Source organism: Euwallacea similis, chromosome 24 (assembly GCF_039881205.1).
Source record: "Euwallacea similis isolate ESF13 chromosome 24, ESF131.1, whole genome shotgun sequence".
NCBI lineage: Eukaryota > Metazoa > Arthropoda > Insecta > Coleoptera > Curculionidae > Euwallacea > Euwallacea similis.
In genome coordinates this window covers 354714-374138 of record NC_089632.1, presented here as the reverse complement: position 1 = coordinate 374138, position 19425 = coordinate 354714, and the positions used below count along the sequence as shown (strand labels likewise).

The 19425-nt window shown below is 34.7% G+C and overlaps 2 protein-coding genes and 1 pseudogene across 4 annotated transcripts in view; 1 reads left to right on the top strand and 2 right to left on the bottom strand.

Annotated features, from left to right (window-relative positions):
• sdt (stardust) overlaps positions 1-19425 on the bottom strand; it is a 60506-nt gene that overhangs the window by 2649 nt on the left and 38432 nt on the right. The window contains exons 10-18 of one of the 3 annotated variants that reach the window (XM_066401985.1): positions 18152-18289; positions 17677-17934; positions 7629-7836; positions 4565-5068; positions 4337-4511; positions 3972-4121; positions 3715-3914; positions 2792-2983; positions 2422-2735 (exon numbers count right to left, since the gene is read on the bottom strand). In XM_066401985.1, coding sequence (XP_066258082.1) covers positions 2422-2735; positions 2792-2983; positions 3715-3914; positions 3972-4121; positions 4337-4511; positions 4565-5068; positions 7629-7836; positions 17677-17934; positions 18152-18289 — 2139 coding nt within the window. The remainder of the gene's footprint in view (positions 1-2421; positions 2736-2791; positions 2984-3714; positions 3915-3971; positions 4122-4336; positions 4512-4564; positions 5069-7628; positions 7837-17676; positions 17935-18151; positions 18290-19425) is intronic. The other 2 variants (XM_066401986.1, XM_066401987.1) reach the window with 2 other exon arrangements.
• LOC136416628 (putative nuclease HARBI1) lies at positions 9080-10321 on the top strand. Its single transcript, XM_066401902.1, has 4 exons — positions 9080-9119; positions 9165-9196; positions 9259-9284; positions 9493-10321. Exons 1-4 carry the CDS (start codon positions 9080-9082, stop codon positions 10319-10321), a joined length of 927 nt encoding a protein of 308 aa, XP_066257999.1.
• LOC136416627 (uncharacterized) lies at positions 10495-11165 on the bottom strand (annotated as a pseudogene).

The window sequence follows — 19425 nt, the reverse complement described above, 5'->3', positions numbered from 1 at the left end:
TAGTGTTCTTCTTGCTTTTAATTTATTGCAAAATGGTTCGTCATTTGACAGAAAAACAGAGAATCGAAATTCTGATTATGAAAGGATATGGATATAGACAACGTACACATCAAGAAGTATGTGTTTTATTTAACAATAAATATCCAGATGATAGTCCTTTAGTGCACTCCCTTTTAAAATTTTAAATAAGTTTTCTGAACTAGGACATATTAGAGACAATTTACAGCACCGGTCTAAAGTACCCGAAGAAATGCAATTAAACGTTTTATTGCAGCTACAAGAAAATTAGCAATATACCTCGCAAGCAGTGGCTGTTAATAATGACATCAGCTACACTTCTGTTCTGAAATGTTTGAAAATTTATAAATGGAATTCATACAAATTGCCACGAGTTGATTGGCCTACGAGTTAAATGCAGATGATCCTGGTTGTAGAGTTGAATTTTGTGTTGACATGATGGAGAGGTGCAATACTGATGTTATGATCGTACTTTTGTCAACCGTATTATTTTTTCTGATGAAGCTACCTTTACACTTAACGGTATAGTCAATAGACAAAACTGTCGCTATTGGTCGCCCCAAAATAGTCATTGGATAATGAAGACCCACACTTAATTTCCAAAAAGGTAAATGTTTGAGCCAGAATAGCTGGCAACAGAATTTTAGGACTCTACTTCATTGACGGAACATTAATGAGTGAAAAGTATTTAGAATTGCTCATAGATCTTGTTGCTGCTCTTGTTGAGCTATACCCAAATTAGAATCATCCTTATGTTCCCAGTGATACTTTATGGTTTCAACATGATGGAGCACCTCTTTATTACCACGTTGATGTTAGGGCTTATTTAAATAACATTTTTCCTGAACGCTGGATTGGGAGACGAGGGGTAATTAAATGGCCGGCACGATCACCTGACCTTACGCTTTTAGATTACTTTCTATGGAGTTATCTTAAGAGTAAGGTATACTTGAACCAACCAACAACTATTGAAGCCTTGAAAGAAAGAGCCCGTAATGAAATAAGAACAATTACCTCAGAAATATTTTAAAATGTCAAACAGGAGTTCATTCATTCTCTTGCTTACTGTCAAGAAGTAGGTGGGATCCAATTTGAACGTTTAATTTAATTGTTGTTCGTTTTATTTTGTATTAAATCGGTTCTGTTTTAGTTTCTGATATGTTCAATCGTAAATTTCTCGAGACTTGTTGTGTGTATGGTACATGAAACACAATTAGAATTTTGCGTACAATTAAAAAATGAAATAAAAAATAGGTGTTTCCATTTGAAAAAACAAAGTTGGTGGTTGTACCTGATTTTTGGACTACCCTAGATATATGAATTTACCATAAAAAAAACCGTAAGAAAAAATAAGAATCGACGTGTCCCAGGATTTTGGCCGCATATGTTCGGCATCTTAGTTATATGGACTGTTCCATCCAAAACTGCCACACTGTATATATTATAGATGGGGAAAAAAGTAAAAAGAATTGAAATGTTGTAATGAAATATAAGGTCAGCCTCAGAACTAGATTTCTCTAATACTTCAGCAGATTTTATTAAAAAAAAAAACACCTTTGGAGAGGGCCATATGGTATGGAACATTCATAGTTGAGGAGCCATTCATCGCACAGAGATATTCCTACAGTTGGCAAAAAACTGTCCATTTTCGTAGATTTTAAAACGTTAGTTCCATTTATCAAATTTTTTTTAGTCGTATCAAGGTTGTTTAGAGAAGTGCAAGAATTTGTATTTTTAGTTATAGTATTTAAAATTATTATGAACATTGCAAAAATCTAGAGGGCATTAATATTTTTGTATAAAATTACGACAGGCTGCCCTGTGGGCTTGAACGTTAAATTTTTGACGGAACTCTGATATGTCTAAAAAACGCGGGTTCGTAGTGTCCGAAAGTTTTAATTAAATTAGAATAAGCGTTTTTTTTTACTTAAAAAACAATTTATTTAAGCTTGGATAACATGTACATATTTAAAAAAAGAAGTTATTGTGGACATGTAACCTTAATGTTACGCCATATGTTTAGGAAACCCTGTAGAACATTTGTTTTACCGTCCTCTCATTTAAGGCCAAATGCCCGATTTCGCACAAAATGTGAAGGTATCGAGTTTGAATGAGCGCAACTTAAAAGTTAAGTACATATGACGAAGATTTCACAAAAATGGTTTATTTTTTGCAAATTGTGATACCTACCTTGTGCAATTTGTGGATTTTCGACTTTATGATAATCCAAGGATGAACCTATCCAAACGTGTTTTGCTTTATAAAATTCATCGACACAGTTTAGATAGTCAATTTTGACGTTACTTTTAAAGTCGTTTCGTTTTCAATTGTTGCCGAATTTAATTAGAATCTGTTTTTTCATTCATAATTGTAGACTCTTCTTAACTTAATTAACGAACTTACCTTATAAGATTCCCCCAGTCTATCTTTCTTTATCTTCAAATTTTCCAAATTCGGTGGCGCCACGAATACAACGTAAGGCTTCAAATCGGATGTTCGCAGTATTTTCAAACTCTGCGGATGCAAATTCAGCACACAAATCTTCCCCGAATTTACCACCGACCGAATGGCATCAATCGAGGTCCCATAATACGCCTTTTCGTACTCCCCATGTTCGACGAACTTCCTGGATAAAATGTCGGCTTCAAATTGAGCCCTTGTGATAAAGTGATAGTCCTGGCCGTCAATTTCATTATCTTTTCTTGCTCGTGAAGTGTCTAAAATAATTATGTAAAATTACATACGTTTTGGAAATTTCAGAAAAACGTCTTACGAGGTATGGCCGCGGCAAATCGTTCGGAATTTTCCATTAACCTTTGCCTAAGCTCGTGTCGGCCAATATCAGGTGGACCTATAAGCACTACTGGTCGTTTTTTCTCGGTTCTTGGATAATACAGAGACACTTCTTCGTAAGTGAGGATCTCTTCTGGATCGTAGTCATCATTCGTATACATGGGGTATCCACCTTTTAAAAGGAAAATTTATGATTAATTAATGATAATTACAGGTTTAGTTCGGGCACATCATATACATAGTACGCGCTCAGAGTAAGACTTAGCATTGCTTTATTTTAAGTCATCTGTACTTATTTAAAAAAAATGAAATAACCTTTTTGTGTATTAATACCTGTAAGATTTTAAAGTGAAGTGAAAAAAGTGATTCCAGGTAAAAAAATGAGCACACAATGAACAAATGCGATATAAAATTGAAATTTTTGTAATGGAATACAAAGTATCCCAAACGCTAAGTTTTGTTGGTCAAGTTGCTATTTATGGAGGCTTTTAATTTGCGGTATGCGCCAATATCGAATAGTTTTTAATTTTTAAGATAATGAGGACTATGTAAAATTGGTTAAAGTTTTATTAATTTTTATGTCTAAAATTTCAAGTAAAAAAAAATTTAATATATAAAATTTTAAACTCTTCGTTCAACGAGAGTAACGTATCACTTTTAAAAATAGTGCCCGCAACAGGCACCACCACACTTTTTTAAAATTCAGATCTGGATTTTTCCCGTTAAGTGAAGCTTAATTAATTTGTAATCATCATTTTCTATTTTTTTAAGACTACCGGTTATAGTTTTATTGAGGGAAATTATTGGATTGGCAACAATGAACTAATTAACTGGCCCATCGGTTAACCCGACCTTACTTCGATTTACTTTTGCATATAGGATTTTTTTAAAGATAAAGTTTACCTTCATCATATGCTCCCTTTTTCTTCTTTTTCTTTGACGCTGTTCCGCATAGGAGGGTCGACGTATTAGATTTTTTCGTAGGTTTGGATATGCGTTCGGCGGCTGCCAGGCGCATAGTTTCTCTTTGGTGTTGGAACGAAAGAGATGGAATTAGCCCAGCTAACGTTTGATCCTCTTCCCCTTCTCTGTAAGCTTGCCACCTATAATGTTTATTAATAAGTAATTGTTAAGAGAGATTAGTTCAGATTATGTTATACCAGTTAGGATCCTCTTGGCTGATGACGTGTAAGACATCTCCTTTTCTAAAACTAATACCGAGCTCTCGACAGGGTATGTACATATCATCCTCGGGGTCATAGTCAAAGAGAGCCCTCACGTGAAGCACCAAATCTCTAGACATTTGACTCCTACAAGCAAACTCTTTCAAATATGCTTCTACGTTGAGTTGTTGAGGTTGTATGATAATATCGTCATATACCTCAACCAAATTTCTTATTAAGGATATAACATTCCGGAAGCAAGTACTTATTCAAAAGATCAAAAGTTATCTACCATCTTAGGCTGTGTTCTGTTAAAATTGTTCTTATGAAACTTGACACAAGTAACAGTTATACCAACGCACCTGGATTGGGAAGCCGGAATAACCAAAATAGTCAACGACCCCTCCATATCTTTCAAAATATCACAGACTGCATTGACGCTTTTGCCGCGCATTTCGATCCCGTTCACTTCCAGGATCTCGTCGCCTTCGTGGAGAAGACCGCTCTTTTCCGCTGCTCCACCTCTCACAATCCTCCCTAAAACTTCATTTTCAAAAAAAAGTCTTAGTACTCGGTATGCGGGTTCTCACCAATAACCACCGCGTCACCCTCATTCCTCACTGTTGCACCCAAAGGTTCCGTAGTCTTTTCGATGCGAATAATTTTAATATTGTCATCGGTCCCGAAACGGGTGTTGGCTAAGGGAGTGGCGGTAATGTCGCCCTGGGGTGGCGGAGATGTAGAATCTGGCGGCAATTCGGTGGCCACCCCGTCGTGAGCCACCATTAAAGCTTCGAATTCGTACCCTGTTAATATGGTGGCCAGTTCTACAGCGTAAGCGCTCTGGGACGTAGCAAGAGCATCCAGGACGTCCCTGAGAGCATTCTGAGAGGACGGTCTTGGCCTGGAGCTTACTTTCTGGCGTACTGTTTGAATTTTATTGTGTATGGCGAGAGCACGACCGAATTGTGGCGATAACAACAACGATTGTACCGCTGCTATTCGGCCTTCAAGCCCGGAAATTCCTGATCCCGCTGAGGTTTTCTTTAATTGCATTTGGAGGCGTTGGACGGCGGCTACTAGGTCTCCGTAAGCTGCAAGCAAATATCAGTTATTGTTGCTATCAATACCTAATGAAAAATTTTGTTTTAGATAGGTAGAAAAAACTAAAATAGATATTTTATTATATACAACTCTAAAAAAACTCATTTCCCAGATAGTTAAGTGTAAGTGAAGCTGAAAATACACCTTTCCCAAAAGGGCACGGAAGAACAACCTTGAAGGGCGTTCTCGGTACGCTGTTTTCCTCGTGCGAAAATGAAAATTGAAATACGGTGGCTCCTGAGGATCTCAAATTTTTGAGAAGATTAGAGAATATCTACAAGCTACAAATGTATGTACTGGGCTATTGCCTGAACATTCAAGAGAAAGGAACCTATGAAAAAGAATACCAGCAAATGAAAAAGAATACCAGCAATTCGTGCAATGGAGAAAATAGAAGAATGTACAGGGTGTTAGCAATGATGTTCTTCTCGGTTACCTATCTGAAAAGGCTAGTACAATGAAACCTTTTACTTTATGTAGCTGATTTCCCAGGACAAAAAATTGTTTTTCTGTTAAAGGGATTACAATGGCACGCAAATTTCCCAAAACTTTTTTGAAACGGTAATTTGTTGGCTACAAACCAAAAAAGTCGACATTTTTAACTATCTACTGAGCAAATTTATCGTTTTATCTCTGAAGGGCCAGATGAGAAATGCCAATTGACAAAAGCTATTGCGATTTTTGCTTTTTTGGCACATGCCGGAGAGAACTTAATACGTGTCATACTGGATGGCTTGGAATACAATTATCGTTACCTGGTATTGTTTTTACAAGATGGAAAAAATCATCGATCAATTAGTTTCTCGATTACAGATGCTGAATGTCCATTTGAACCATGTAAGATTTACCGCAAATCCTTACGATCGACTAATTTAAGTAACCCAAGACTGTTTGTTGCTTATCGCAATGGAAAATAAATGTGCTCAGAATGTTGGATGAAACACAATTAACGGAGTTTCACGACAAATTGTCGAATGTTTGAATCTTCAAGATCTGAGTTTTACACCTGACATGGTTTAAGGCGATCTTCAGCATCGATAATGGTCGAAGGCGGTGGTGACTTGCTTACTTTGAAACGACATGAAGGATGGCGTCCTTCAGCAGTAGCTGAGGGTTATATAGGAGATAGAAAAATTCAAATTTCTACAAGACTGTTCAATTGTTCAAACCTCAGTAATGCTGGAGCTCCGGCTTTGGAAGAAAACAACACACAAGAAGACTACTCCAATGAATCCTCCACTTCTTCAACAGTCCATAAAAATGGCGTCATCGCAATTTTATCCAGTGCCAGTGAGTTAAGTGCCAAAGGGTAGAATATTCATATTAATACAATTTGTAGTGTTCATATTAATATAAACTAAAAACCTGATTAATGCTACATTTGTTTGTTCAGAACGAAATATTATACGATTATTTGCACAAGTAATAATATTTTCACAGTCTGAATGAACAATGAAAAGTATCGTTCGTTACACGAACAAAATGAATTTTTCTGTGCTTGCATGACTTCCCGTGTGAGGCGACTCGCGCACGCTTTAAAATGTAATTTTTCAGACGCGTAATGAAATTCAGTATGAGTCATAATTAAGTTTGAAGTTCTTTAGGGCGCATTCCTCGACTCAAAACATTAAAAAGTTCATGTAAACTTTCGTCGAAAAATGTTCCTTGTTCGAGTTACGGCTTACATAGTACGTTCCTGGGATGTACACTGGTTAGAATTTTTGCCATTTTTTATAATCAAATAATAGCTCATGTGACCAGTGCAAAATATACCAATAATGTTCTTTGTAGTTTTAGCCCTTTTAAACAAAAAGTGCGAAAGGAGTACGACGTAAATTCGTTTTTCGCGGTTATCTTTAAACAGTCGTAATTCAGGCAAAAAAACATTTTTCCACTAAAGTTTACTTTACCTTTTTACGTTTTGAGTCGGGACATGCTTAAAAGCCTCAATCCTAATTATGACTCACTCTGAACACTATTACGAGCACGATTTTCGAACCAGAAAGTTATAAAAAAATTCTGAAAATGGAAGTAAATTAATCAGATTACAAATAAAGAAATGCTAAATCACAAACGACAACTCTAAAGTGTGTTACTAGTTGATATCTTTTTTAGCATTAAAGTTGGAGCAATAACTTAAATACCAGAATTGTAGAGAGAAGTGCTACGCATATTTTAAGATTATAGAAAAATATTCAGACTCTTTCGAAAAAATATGGCATTCATAATTTAAGTTTTTTTAATTGGAATATCCTTAGTATTTCCTAATCTAAAATTTGTTGTACCTGATTGGCGACGGTTAAAACGAAAACCTTGATTTCTTTCTGTCACGTTGATTAAAGATTTTAACTTGGAAAAAAGTATTCCATTCGAGATCGAGACTTCCCAAAGTCTCGATATCTGTCTCGGACACCAATACCGAGACCGTAGTTTCGCGGTTTTGCAAAGCTCTAATTGCTATTTTTGAGATTCTCGACGTTAACAATAGATAGTATTATAATATTCTGCATAAAATTTCCCAAATTGATTTCTTGTCCTGGGCTTACTTACCGTAAGCCACGTGTACCCGTTCCTTCTCCTCAACTGGACTATCCGTGCGTGACGGTTCCACCAGCTCATCATCAAAGGCATCATTGAACGCACCCTGTGGTGTATTCTCCAAAGCCTGCAACTTCCGGGACCCTCGCAAAGATCGATTGAGGAACTCATTTTGCGCCGCAATTCGTTCTTCTTCTTCCTTTCGCTTGCGAATTTGATCCTACAATAGATTTAATTCGGGTTAGTTCAGGTTTACTTATTATTCCCGTGTAATCTTCAGCGAACCTTGTATGGTTCCACCGCGACCGTTCCTACCTTGGAACGACGCGAAGGAATCCTTGAAAAACTCGCTCGTTAATTGAATAACTTAATATTGTGGGCTCCCCGTTAATAAGTAAAATGATTTTGCTTTTTTAATTGAACTGATGACTTTGCAATGGTAAAGGTGTTGCGATAATAGAACGTAGTTAATAACGGCAACTTTCAAAATGGGTATTTATACTACGACCTAGCTCTTGCATAGGGTAGATAGCAATTTTAGTTCCTAATTTAAGACGGAATGCATCTAAAAAAATATGTACAACCCACCTGAATGTAGTAGGTATTGTTGTTTAAGTTATTCCTTTTCTGGGTACCAGAGACCATTTTTGCGCAACACCCCAAAACACCTGCAACTTGATACGCACACATATACAATCGCGAAGATAAATTACTACAATAACATCACAAGACGTCAGTTAGAACCCATTTCACACACAAAATATTAAATAATAAGAAATTAGAGTGTAAGTGAAACGGTAATAAGAAGTTACATCGGCTAGAAAAAGACAGGGAGCGTCTGTTTTATTAGTCGCACATACAAACACACACAGGTAGCGCGGTGTGAAATTACTCCCACCTGTCCATGTTTACAAAGTGGGTTCAATACTGTAGAGTAGAAGGTGGAAGTGGACATTGTATTGAATTCTATAATGTGTGATGACACATACTTTATACACGGTGTCCAATATTGCAAGTTCCAATATAGTTATATGTATATTAGATATGGAGCCTAAATAGAAGCGCTTTTCAAGTTTTGCAATGGTTGTTTATATCAAATCTGCAACAAAGAATAGATTTTACTTACAGCCCAATCATTCGCCGATTTGAGTTTTTGACGAATCCAAATTTTTTTGGAAATACCAATTTTTGGAAAAAATAAATTCTCGCTCTCTTTTCTATAATCGTCACAACGTGACAAAGGCGTATCGATGTTAGTGTGCAAAGTGATGCGTTTTTTCATTGTTATCATTTTTTCACATTGCTTAAGACAGTGTGTACGAAGTAAAATTAAGCGTTTGGGGTGTCTCTTTTTGCACACCTTTATCTTCAGGATATAGGGATGCGTTTTAATGTTAATCTTTTTTAATAAAGTACCATCAGTTGTAAAAAAAATATTGGGTTGTATGCATAAAGAGTAGTAAATGCTATTACTAGAAGATTATGAAGAAAATACTTCACTTGGTAAGCATAAAAATTTAAGTAATTACTAGCTAGGACTACTCTTAGTATTTATTTCACAAGATAGTAAATGCTTAATTGTATATGCATAAAAATTTGTGCCTCTAGTATTTACTAACAACAATGTAAGTTACCTTCTCAGTTGACTTCGAATAGTGTGGCGAATCAGTGAGTTGAAAGTATGGCTGAATTTATAAACATTAATAGAAATAAAACGTATAAAACCCGTAAAAGTGGTGAAGCAAGTATCTATAAATCGCTATATCGTTTTACACAAGAAAATGTCAAAATATTATCTGAAATATTTTTACCTGAAAAACGAGAAACACGAGGTGGTGCTTTAGGCAATGTGCACAAAATGGAAATTTTTTTAAAGATATATGGGAGATCCGGGGTTTCAGATAAGTGTCGTTGATAGCACAGGAGTTCATCAGTCGACAGTGTCAAGAACAATTGACTACGTGCCTAAAATAATTTTCGAAAAGGCATCTGATTGGATAAAGTATCCTAATTCATCTGAAGAAATTGTGGAAGCTAAAAGCCTGTGGCAAAAATCGTTTACATTTCCAACTGTTATAGGAGCAATTGACTGCAGTCACATTACGATTGAAAAACCAAAACTTTATGGTAATGAATACGTCAATAGAAAGGGTATTACAAGTATAAATGTTCAAGCAACTTGTAACGCCAAAGAAATATTTAGAAGCGTAGATGCTAGTTGGCCTGGATCAGTACATGACAGTCGAATATTGAAAAATTGTAATATTTACCCTACATTAGTACAAAATAATGGGCAAATGACATTATTAGGAGATTCTGGGTACGCCTTAGCCCCATGGTTGCTGACACCATATCGAAATCCACAAAACGACGAAGAAAATTATTATAATCTTCAACATTTAAAAAATCGAGTGATAATAGAGAGGTGTTTTGGTCAATTGAAAAGAAGATTTCCAATTTTAGGAAATAAAATAAGGCTACAGTTAAATAAGATTAGTCGCATCATAATATGTGGATTTGTTTTGCACAACATTACAAAACACTTTATGGACCCAGATGATTTTGAAGAACCATTTTCAGATCCAGATAACGATTATAATGATGATTCAGGAGAGGAAGGAGAAAATATTCGTAGAAAAGGCGAAGAGAAAAGAAATATGATAGCCGCTATTTTATTTAGGAACAGAAACGAAAATTTGGTATGACATTTCATAGAAATAAATAATAAAATTAATTCATACATAATAAAATTAATTTTTTTTTCTTTTTTGATAACAATTACCTATAACAAAAAATATTTATGTTTACTTTAGCAATCATAAAATTAATATAAACAGATTTGTTATACTTATACATTTTTAGAAACACATTTTATTAACTACAACACTCTGTAGACCTTTTCTGATTCAAAATCTACTGCAATTTCGAACTTGTCTTGTAATTGCTTTTGTTGCATTCGAATAAATTTTAGCTGCTCCAATAACACCAACCTTTGAAGATCTCCGTTCGTAAGCTTACTTGTTTCTTCCGTTTCCGCATATAGCTTTGTCTTATGTCGTAATCGTCGAGACGTGTCAAAAGAGCAAGAAATATCTTGGCATGTTTGGAACAGCGATGTCGATGGTTCTGAATTCATTGCTTTATCAAGTGATTGACTTCTTTTCCGGCTTATTCCTACAGAGCAATGTCCTGGAACTTTTGAGAGAGTCGGATTAGGTTCATCTCCCTTCAAAAGTTTTAAAAACATGTCTTCCCATTGTTGCAGTACAATTTTGTTATTTCCTGTCTGTATTATATCAGTTTTCGTTTTAATCTGGGTTTTCAGATTATTTATTTTCTTTTTTATTTGGGTTTAAGTAATACTTTTGCCACTTAGTGCTTCATACTTTTGAATAAATTGGGTCAAGCATTTTCTTTTTTTTTGTTTTGCATTGCAGGAGTTTGCGATTTGTCCAATAAACAAGGAAACTGTCTTAAAATATTAACAAATATACTTTGTTCATCTGCTCTCGTCATTTCTTCATTACAAGAACTAGAATCACTAGACATTTTTTAAATTTTATATTATTAATTTCCGAATTAAATGTTAATTTTAGGTACTAATATAGGCAAGCACTGGGTACTGCAAACAGCTATATTTTAGCTATATATTTTTAATGTAGGACGACACAAAATAAATTGGGGTAGAGGTCGTTTGTGTTTTGTTATTTTTTATTTTGTTTACAATAAGAATATCTTAAACGATAGTACATTCCATTGCAGTTGATATCTTGGTACCTTATTATAGATTCAAAACCGGGTGTGTCAACAAATTTTACTTCTTTCATCTTCTTTTATAGTCAACAGTTGAATTTTAAAGTAAATACTTATAAGCAGAAGTAAAATGTTATGCATGCGGTTTGTAGTAAATACTTACAACAGCAGACTTTACTACTTAGTAAATGCTTTTACTACTAGTGTATACTTGAGAGTATATACTTATTTTTATGCATACTGCCCATTGTTTACACTTGGGTGTGAATTCTATTCGATGGTTTTGACTCTTGACAAATTTTTGGCTTGGCTACGCTTCGTCTAAAAACTTTTTATCTCGTCCACCATGACATGTCGCACACTAAACATGAAAACGACTACATTTTTTACTTTGAGTGTGTTAAGAGCTAAATGTAGTGCTTTGCCGCACGTAAATTTATTAAAACGAAATGGAATCTCATTAAAGCAGTTGATTACGATACTTTATATCCATATATCCGATTATTTTTTTATAACGCAATGACGAAATTTGACATTTTTTCCGATATATCCTATTCTAGAGTCTCCTCCATCAAGATTCTGTCATCTCATGATTAGATGAATCGAAATTACATAAATGTATCAATTATTTTTATGTAGGATGATTATTAAGTTAAAATATAAAGTTAGGAAAAATAAGATTTTTTCCCCGAAACAGTTTTTTGAAATATCAAAAATAATGGAAATACGAAGTGTAACACTTTTAATTATAAAATAAAAATTTACAGGTGTTGTTAGCTAGGTACAGGAAACGCATACTTCTTAATAAAAAAATATATTCAGTTCCACCAGTAACACGTGAACTAACAGGTAATGGAACATTTTTCATTAAAAAATATAGTACGCCACTACTTTTGCAGAAAATAAAAATTATTTTTGAGATCTTTGTTCAACGATCAAAGAGAAAGCTCTTTCGAATTTTCTTCGCGTGACGCCTCGTTTTCAAGTAAAAAAAATAAAAATCGTTTAAATGCACACAGCTAACTTAACCTAAATGAATAAATTACTTTGTTTTCATGCAAATTGAAAACGTTTTGAATTGTGCCATGTAGACCCATTTTCAATTCAATTTCAATCTATTTTTGCATCAGAGTCGATTAGCGTCAATTTTATTCCCAAATAATTTATATTTGTGTATGCGCATGTGCAACATCACTCTTCATAAAAGCTGTAGTATAACTGGTTTTCCGTACTCAAATCGAATTAATTGCAAATATTACCATGGATAGGTTTCTCAACCATTCACCATGTTTTTTTCATCAATATCATCAATTTAAGCTTTATTTAAGTCGCGTTACGGTATGAATCTTTGAGGAATCTCAACAGAAAAAGTTCATATTAACATGGCTTTACAATGCTAAGTTTTTGATACTGAATATTTTTTTGTTTTTAGACAATAACATACATAATAATAATAATAACATTACATATAACATGATTTTTGTGGCTCACTGGATGTCAATTTTGAATAAAAAAAAGCTTATTCTCCATTTAATTTTTCCAATAAAAGGTACTCTGGCATGCAAAGCAAGCATTCAAAAATAATACACGTTTCCATGGCAGAAACATCTAAAATTTTATAGATAGCGGATGAATGTTATGTGTATATTTTTAAATTTATTAATATGAGTTTCTGAGTAACAAATTCTGGATTGTGTTTAAAATAGACTCATTTACCAACGCAGACATGGAATTTTGTCTGCGGAATGACTCACGGTAACGCTTAAGTAGCGATACGAACGTATCAAGAGGGATTACTACACCGGGTGCCTCCAAATGTTCAAAGTTTTATTAATATTCACGCAAGACTTTGCGAAACAGGCAATTTCAAAAACACAAGGCATATTTAAGGAAGGCCTGCAACAGTCCTATATAACAGTTAAGATTTAAGAAGTTGTAAATAAAATCGAAGAAGACCCTCAAATTAGATCACGCATAACTCTATCTTTATTATGCAAAGCAAGTGTGTAGGCCATATTACTTAGGGAGTTTTCTCTCAGAAGAGTAAGTTTATTAGTAGTAAGCTCAGATTTTCTAAGTATCTGATTTTCACAGATATAGCTGGGTTTCCTCTGAAAGCCATCAATAAATTTCCACAATAACCATATTGGGGTGCAGAGAGTTCGCATGCTCGCATAGAAAATCGCCATCTAGTACAATTTTCTCTCAACGTTTGGGTTGGAATTATCGGTTATCATCTTAATGGATTTTGAATTCTTTCCCTAACCGTTGGATGGGGAAGGCAGGACCGGATGCATGGCCTCCCACATCACCCAATACGATTTTAAAAAACTATTTTTGTAAGGTCACTTGGCTAGTTTAAAGAACGGTATAAATGAAGAAAATTCAAGAAACAGAATATTTGTCATCAGGTATACCCGAAAGAGATTACCATCAATGTAGAGGCAAATTCGTGTATGTATTGGAGAAGACGGTGATCATTTTAAACAATTATTGCAAATATTATTAGTTTATTATTAGTAAATAATATTATTTAATTTTGTTATTTGTTCAGTGTTTAATTCAGTTGTTCTATAGGTATTATTTTGATAGCAGAAGTACTACGGGTACCTTTTGTTCGTAAAAATGAATGGAGTATACGTTCTTTTTTTATTCAAACATAACACATAGTGAACTATAGAAAAGTTATGGCTATTTAAATTCAGGCGTGTTACAATATCCGGCGCCTTTTATCGGTAAACAAAAAACTGGGATTCCCGGAATGCAAAATTTTGTCAAAATGCCGTGGACATTGTTCAAAAATGTAATCAAAAAACGGAATCAAAATTTTAGTTTTGCATATCCTGTATATAGAAAATTTAGCAGTAGCGGGCCCTTTTTAATACAGGGTGGTCACTTTTACGACGCATTCTATGGGGATTTTCGAAACGGTTAAAGATACAAGGTTGGTTAAATGGAGAAAAAGTTTCGTATTTTTATGCTCTGCAAAAAGCTGAAAGCAAAATTGAAATATCTTATGTAATTACTAAGATATCAAAGAAATACCAAAAAAGTCGATTTTCTTTTTTTGTCTATAACTTATTTATTTTTCATACAATCATTTTGAAACTTGGGTGTTCTATATTTTCCGTCAGTGTCTTCAATATGGAAAGGTCAAAAATATCCTAGACCTACTAGTTTACGTGAAAATAATACTAACTTTCGATTTTCTTATGGACGCCATATTGGATTTTCGCATTTTTGAAAAACACGAAAGATTTCCGTTTCGGCGAGGTGCAACACAAGGGTCTTCTGAACTATTTTACAATAAAAATTAAAATATTTAAATATTTAATGAAAAATTCAAGTAGCACTGAATTTGTCAAGGTCATAATTGGTTACCAAGTTACTGACTGTCTTTGACACATAAGTCAAGTAGCCAATATTATTGGTTGCTATGTCAACATAATTTTATTTAAAAAGAAATTTAGTAAAAAAGTGAGTTTTGTTCTTCTGTAAATTAAGTAAATTTTAATTTTTATCAAAATGGGATGATATTTCTCCAAAGATGAGAAAATAGACATGTATAATGTGTACATAAGACATTCAAAAAACGCTTATCTTATCTTAGAAACCCAATTACAAATTTCTTTCGGACCATTGACCCAGTTGTTATCAGAAGAGCTACTTCAAATATGTAGTATGAGCGAACGGCATTATGTATTACTCATAGTGGCGGTCATTTTGAACATTTTATATAATTTTCTCTCCTCGTATTAATTTCTTTGTTAATTAATGTTAGTTAATGTTAAAGTTTGTGTTATTGATTTTCGAAAATACATTTGATAATTTTTTTTATTACTTATTTAAAAGTTGTATTATTGACTACTTGACTTATGTGTCAAAGACAGTCAGTAACTTGGTAACCAATTATGACCTTGACAAATTCAGTGCTACTTGAATTTTTCATTAAATATTTAAATATTAGGTGTACAACTTTGCTTCCGCCGTTTTTTTTCCGAATTTCGCGATTTTATTGTAAAAAACTAATTATACCTTTAGGATCCAAAGTATTGTCCATCGCTGGCCACTATTTTCTCCCATCTTTCGGGCAGCATACGAATCCCGTGTTGAAAAAATTGGACATCTTTTGAAGCGATCCACGATTCTATCCAATTTCTTACTTCTTCATAAGACCAGAAGTGTTGGTCAGCTAGCCCATGTGCCATGGATCGAAACAAGTGATAATCAGAAGGAGCTAGGTCAGGAGAATATGGCGGGTGGGGTAGGACTTCCCATTTCAATGTTTCCAAGTATTTCTTGACCACTTGCGCAACATGGGGTCGAGCATTATCGTGCTGCAAAATCACTTTATCATGTCTCTCGTTGTATTGCAGCCGTTTCTTTTTCAATGCTCGGCTCAAACGCATTAATTGGGTTCGATAAAGAGCACCTGTGATTGTTTCAGTTGGTTGTAACAGCTCATAATATATTACGCCGAGTTGATCCCACCAAATACAGAGCATGATTTTGGAACCATGAATAGACGGTTTGGCCGTCGACGTGGAAGCATGGCCGGGATATCCCCAAGTCTTTTTGCGTTTGGGATTATCGTAATGAACCCATTTCTCGTCCCCAGTCACAATACGATGCAGAAATCCCTTCCGTCTTTGCCTTGCAAGCAACTGTTCACAAGCGAACAGACGCCTGTCAATATCTTTTGGTTTCAACTCGTACGGCACCCAATATCCTTGCTTCTGAATCATTCCCATGTCTTTGAGGCGTTTTGAGATTGTTTGTTGAGTCACTCCCAATGATTGTGCCAATTCTTGTTGACTTTGACACGAGTCTTCGTCAAGTAATGCTTCCAAGTTCGCATCTTGGAAAACCTTCTTTCTTCCACCGCTATGTTGGTCTTCGACGTGAAAATCACCGTTCTTGAAGCGCTGAAACCACTCACGACATGTCCTTTCACTAATAGTGGCTTCCCCATAAGTATCTGAGAGCATTCGATGAGCCTCAGCAGCAGATTTCTTCATATTGAAGCAGAAAAGTAAAACCTCCCGCAAATGACGAGAATTTGGCTCGTACACTGACATTTTCAATTGCGAATAACTTTATGATGAAGACACAAATAGACTAATATTTTTATGAGGTTATGTTAACAGGTGCCCAAGGCTCCTGCATGCCCACATGGGGTTATTTATTTCGATCATTACTTACCGCTACATACATCTATTCAAAAACGGCGGAAGCAAAGTTGTACACCTAATATTTTAATTTTTATTGTAAAATAGTTCAGAAGACTCTTGTGTTGCACCTCGCCGAAACGGAAATCTTTCGTGTTTTTCAAAAATGCGAAAATCCAATATGGCGTCCATAAGAAAATCGAAAGTTAGTATTATTTTCACGTAAACTAGTAGGCCTAGGATATTTTTGACCTTTCCATATTGAAGACACTGACGGAAAATATAGAACACCCAAGTTTCAAAATGATTGTATGAAAAATAAATAAGTTATAGACAAAAAAAGAAAATCGACTTTTTTGGTATTTCTTTGATATCTTAGTAATTACATAAGATATTTCAATTTTGCTTTCAGCTTTTTGCAGAGCATAAAAATACGAAACTTTTTCTCCATTTAACCAACCTTGTATCTTTAACCGTTTCGAAAATCCCCATAGAATGCGTCGTAAAAGTGACCACCCTGTATAAACTTTTTATCTAAAAAATTTTCAAGAATTTACTCCCTTAAAGTTTGTTTACATACTTAATTATCACCTTATATATCCTATTTTTAACAGTTCCTAATTTTTTTGCGGTGAAATATCTAAATGCAGAAATCATTTTTAATTTGATGAATTACGAAATCCGCATATACCATTTGTGAATCGCATTTATATGAAGCAGACCTGATTGTGAGAATTTCACAATCCTAATTTCCACGGATACCGAACCTATTTAAAACCTTCTAAAGACCGGACGCGGAAGTCACAGTGGCCGCCCGCCGCATATTTATAATTTATTATTGGCAGCAGCAATGCAGCGTTTGTTAAATATTGAACAGTTCTACTGTATTTAGTGAAAGTTGAAATTCCATGCGATCAAAAGCAAGGAACATACAAAACTGAAATACAGTCGTGTTAATTAGCCTGGTTAAAAAATCAACATTACTTGAACAAACACAGCGCATCTACCTCCGGTTTATGTTTTCGACTATTTAACTTCCACATTCCTTCGGTAGGTAACCTCATAAGTTGGCAAACAAATATGTAGTTTAAACATAGGCGTACCCAAAACCAATTTAAATAAAACAAAATAAAACTAACCTGATATTTCTTAATGCTATCCAACTGCTCTCGGGTGGGCTCGGTAATGATCGACGTCTTATTGACAGGGGTGATATTATTATTGATTGTTCTAGCAGGTAACTGGGGCGCAGGCGCTTTATTCACCAATCTACCGTCTGACTCGATTTTCAAGTGATCCCTAGGGGGCGGCACCGGTTTCGGGGGAACTTGAGGAATGGCTTGCGAGGGAGTTAGGTGGTTGTGGTGGGTAAGGGCGGCTGTACCGTTCAAGGCAGTCTAAATGAGAATGAAACAAAAAATAAATACATATACAGGGCTAAAAAATTAAAAAGCAAAACAATCTAAAGCACCTCGAACACGTGTTACGACTATGGTTAGCTATTTGTGTGATAAGTTTAGGACGTTAGCAGTATTACATCTTTGGGTTAGTAAATATTCTACTGCTGCAAACTCATCTACGATTGTTAGGTTTCGCCCTGTTCCAATGTTTTACCTCGACTTTATTTTTAGAGGGCGTGGCTATTATTTTAGGAGGCGTGGCTTTGCGATCTATATAATTATCGGGAACGTCGATGGCTCGTTCCTGCATTTCGCCCCCAAAATTTACACCAGAAAATCGGTTGTATCCCACCTAAATTGATTCCAGGGATCAAGCTTCTATACCCTTCCAAAACCAACACTGACTGTGACCCGACTGAAATCAAGGCTTTTCTGCTACCTTTCAAGATGGCTGAGAATGCGAATGTACTTACTATGTCCAGGATAAGGATGTCCAGCGTGTATTGTATTTCTTCATCAACGGTGCTAAATACACGTTCGCTTAAATGGGAGACAGGTGCTTATTGAAAGGCGTAGTTTTATGGAATAAAAAGAACTAGAAAACTATTTTTGGTTTCTGAGTTAGTTTGAATTTTTTTAAAATTCGTTTTTATTTTTTCCCGGATTCTGGAAAGTAGTAGATAAAAGTTTTAGAACCCAGTGATTTTATTCTTCTTTTGGTGCAGTTTATTACCTTAAAATTGCATCTGGTGCACCATTGATTTTACTGTAATTAAATGTAAGATTTTTCAAATTAAAGAGGACGTCTACAGTAGCTAGTATAGACTAAATTATTAGTATATTATAGCCTCTTCAGCTTCAAATATTTGCCAAATAAATGTATTTTCTGTTACTAGTTTTTATTTAAAAATTTTAATACCTACGCCTGTGTTTTTTCTCGATTCAAAAATTCATGTTTTTCAAATTGCATAAAACCCTTACACTGGTTGATATCAATCGTAAAATTTTTGGCGAATCATCACAAATTTTTTATGTTTTTCATTTCACAACTGTGAAGAGTACACTTCTGTTTTTACTATACTTGATGGAAAATTATTCTAATTATATAAAGCCTTTACAACAAACAGTGTAGATTGAATCATTTGGAGTATCGTAGCTTTTTAAGATCCAGTAATTTTCCAAATTAATATGTCTTATTTGATTTTTTCATGTCGCTCCTTCTCATTTAAAAAAATGATTCTGTTTGCTCATGCTTTTACTGTATTAAAGGACTTGTTTTTCCAATTACAGAGAACTTTTACAGTGTTCAACATTCAATTTAATATCTTTGGTATTTCAATTTTCAAGAAACCAGTGACGTACCCATTTGATTTCTAGGAAATACCACAATTTTTCACAATTTCTGTTTTGTTAACTTACAGCATTCTTTTTGACATTTTGATGATATTGTGTTCCGTGTAGGTTCGCCCCTAATTGAATCTCAAAATT

What these genes read in the sequence shown, in the direction of transcription:
- LOC136416628 (XM_066401902.1), top strand. Translation starts at nt 9,080, where the DNA reads ATGCTATTACTAGAAGATTATGAAGAAAATACTTCACTTG. An exon ending in TGAAGAAAATACTTCACTTG is followed by an intron (nt 9,120 to 9,164) that starts GTAAGCATAAAA and finishes GACTACTCTTAG; the next exon opens with TATTTATTTCACAAGATAGT. An exon ending in TCGAATAGTGTGGCGAATCA is followed by an intron (nt 9,285 to 9,492) that starts GTGAGTTGAAAG and finishes ATTTTTTTAAAG; the next exon opens with ATATATGGGAGATCCGGGGT.